Source organism: Monopterus albus, unplaced genomic scaffold (assembly GCF_001952655.1).
Source record: "Monopterus albus unplaced genomic scaffold, M_albus_1.0 scaffold84.1, whole genome shotgun sequence".
NCBI lineage: Eukaryota > Metazoa > Chordata > Actinopteri > Synbranchiformes > Synbranchidae > Monopterus > Monopterus albus.
In genome coordinates this window covers 674,912-676,484 of record NW_018127964.1, presented here as the reverse complement: position 1 = coordinate 676,484, position 1,573 = coordinate 674,912, and the positions used below count along the sequence as shown (strand labels likewise).

Sequence of the window (1,573 nt, the reverse complement as noted above, 5' to 3'; positions counted from 1 at the left end):
GAGGCTGTGGTTCAGTTTAAATCGGAAAAGCTCACCGCACTGGCTCAGCGGCTGCATGGCAAGGACTTTCTGGGAGAGCAGGTGCTTCTTAGCCGTATAAATGTGAAGCAGATGGAGGGCATCTTGTCATCAAGCCACTGAGAAAGTTGAATGTTAATGATGAAATGCATTCATGGCTGAAGATGAATTGAGGAGTTTTTCCCCGTTAACTTCGTTTGACTGCATCAACCTACAGATTTAAATTACTTCATTTTAATAATCAATGTTGAATTGTTCTGCACATTCCTCTGTTACCATTTTATGTTTCAAAATAAATGTTTAATCACTGTTAGATGGCTCATTTATTAACCAAAGAACCTCAGCTACCCAGCCAGGAAGGGGGGAAAAAAACAAAACATATTTCATTGTGTTTTCTTATGATGTGTGGAAGATCATCAGTGTGAATAACCAGAGGAGTTTAATAGTCAGATACCAGGAGTGAGAACAACAGGATAATCTAAAATTGTAACTGGAAGATGCTACTGTCAAATCAGGATTTGGACCATCACATGAGATAAATTGGTAGTCAAGATGGGAGGCTGCAAGACAACGCCTGGCTACCAAAGCAGACTGGGAAGTGCTGATGCACATGAGGCTGTACAAAGATGTGTATAAGAGTTGGAAGTTTAGTTGCTCTCCAGAACAGCTCAGTTTGTTGTACTCTCTGCGGGCTGTAACAAATATACCAAGTGGATCAAGATTTCATTTCAACCATCTTTGAACAGAATCTTTCTTGCTCAAGTGGGTGGAGTTTCCTAATAGCTGGAGAGGGAAACATCTCCAACACCTGCCTTAATCTGACTGAAGCTTGCCCCAGAAGGAGAGGCTTGCAAAATGTCTCCAACACTTCTAAAGTCACATTCAGAATGCAATAAACATGTTTTTAAGGAAACTTTAATCAGTCAACTTTGGAGCATTTGATTTCACACATCTTTTTCTCCATTAATTATAACAGAACTAGACCTTGGGAAGTTAATGGTCAAACTAAAATGTTCAGTTCAAGCTGCTGAAAACATGTTCATGTGTAAAACGTCCTATACCCTTAACAATTCAAAAACATCTAAAAGGAAAAATACTACCCCCCAGAAAATTAACCAACTGTGCCTGAAAGCATAAAACAAAGTTATCTCCTGGATTCCTGGATGTCCGGACTGAAACACACAGGACGGCAATTTGAGCAGATAATGGTGTCGTGTCTTCTGAGTCCTGGCTGTCATTTGTAGTACCTGGTTCGAACATCAGAGAATCCAGATGGACCTGCTGAGGCAGAACGTCAGAAACAAAAAGGATGACAAATACTTGAGTCACATTTTTAGTAACAGGAATGAGTGGAAGGAGACAAACTTGATTTATGGTTCTGTGTTGAACCTACGTTGTAGGTAAGGTGTAGCCTTGTGCCCTACACCGCAACCTTACTGCTGTAGAAATCAGTGACGTGCGGTGAGGTTGACAGCTGGTGAGGCACTGACTCTTTTACAGTCAGATTTACAAATACAAATTGTCTGTTAACAGACAATGCGTTATGTTTTATATC

General features: G+C 40.4%; 1 protein-coding gene across 1 annotated transcript in view; it reads right to left on the bottom strand.

Moving 5' to 3' along the window:
• Window positions 1-915: 915 nt before the first annotated feature.
• LOC109964092 (uncharacterized) overlaps window positions 916-1,573 on the bottom strand; it is a 12,819-nt gene continuing 12,161 nt past the window's right edge. The window contains exon 13 of the mRNA XM_020607145.1: window positions 916-1,299. Within this exon, the coding sequence (XP_020462801.1) occupies window positions 1,253-1,299 (47 nt within the window). The 3' untranslated portion in view covers window positions 916-1,252. The remainder of the gene's footprint in view (window positions 1,300-1,573) is intronic.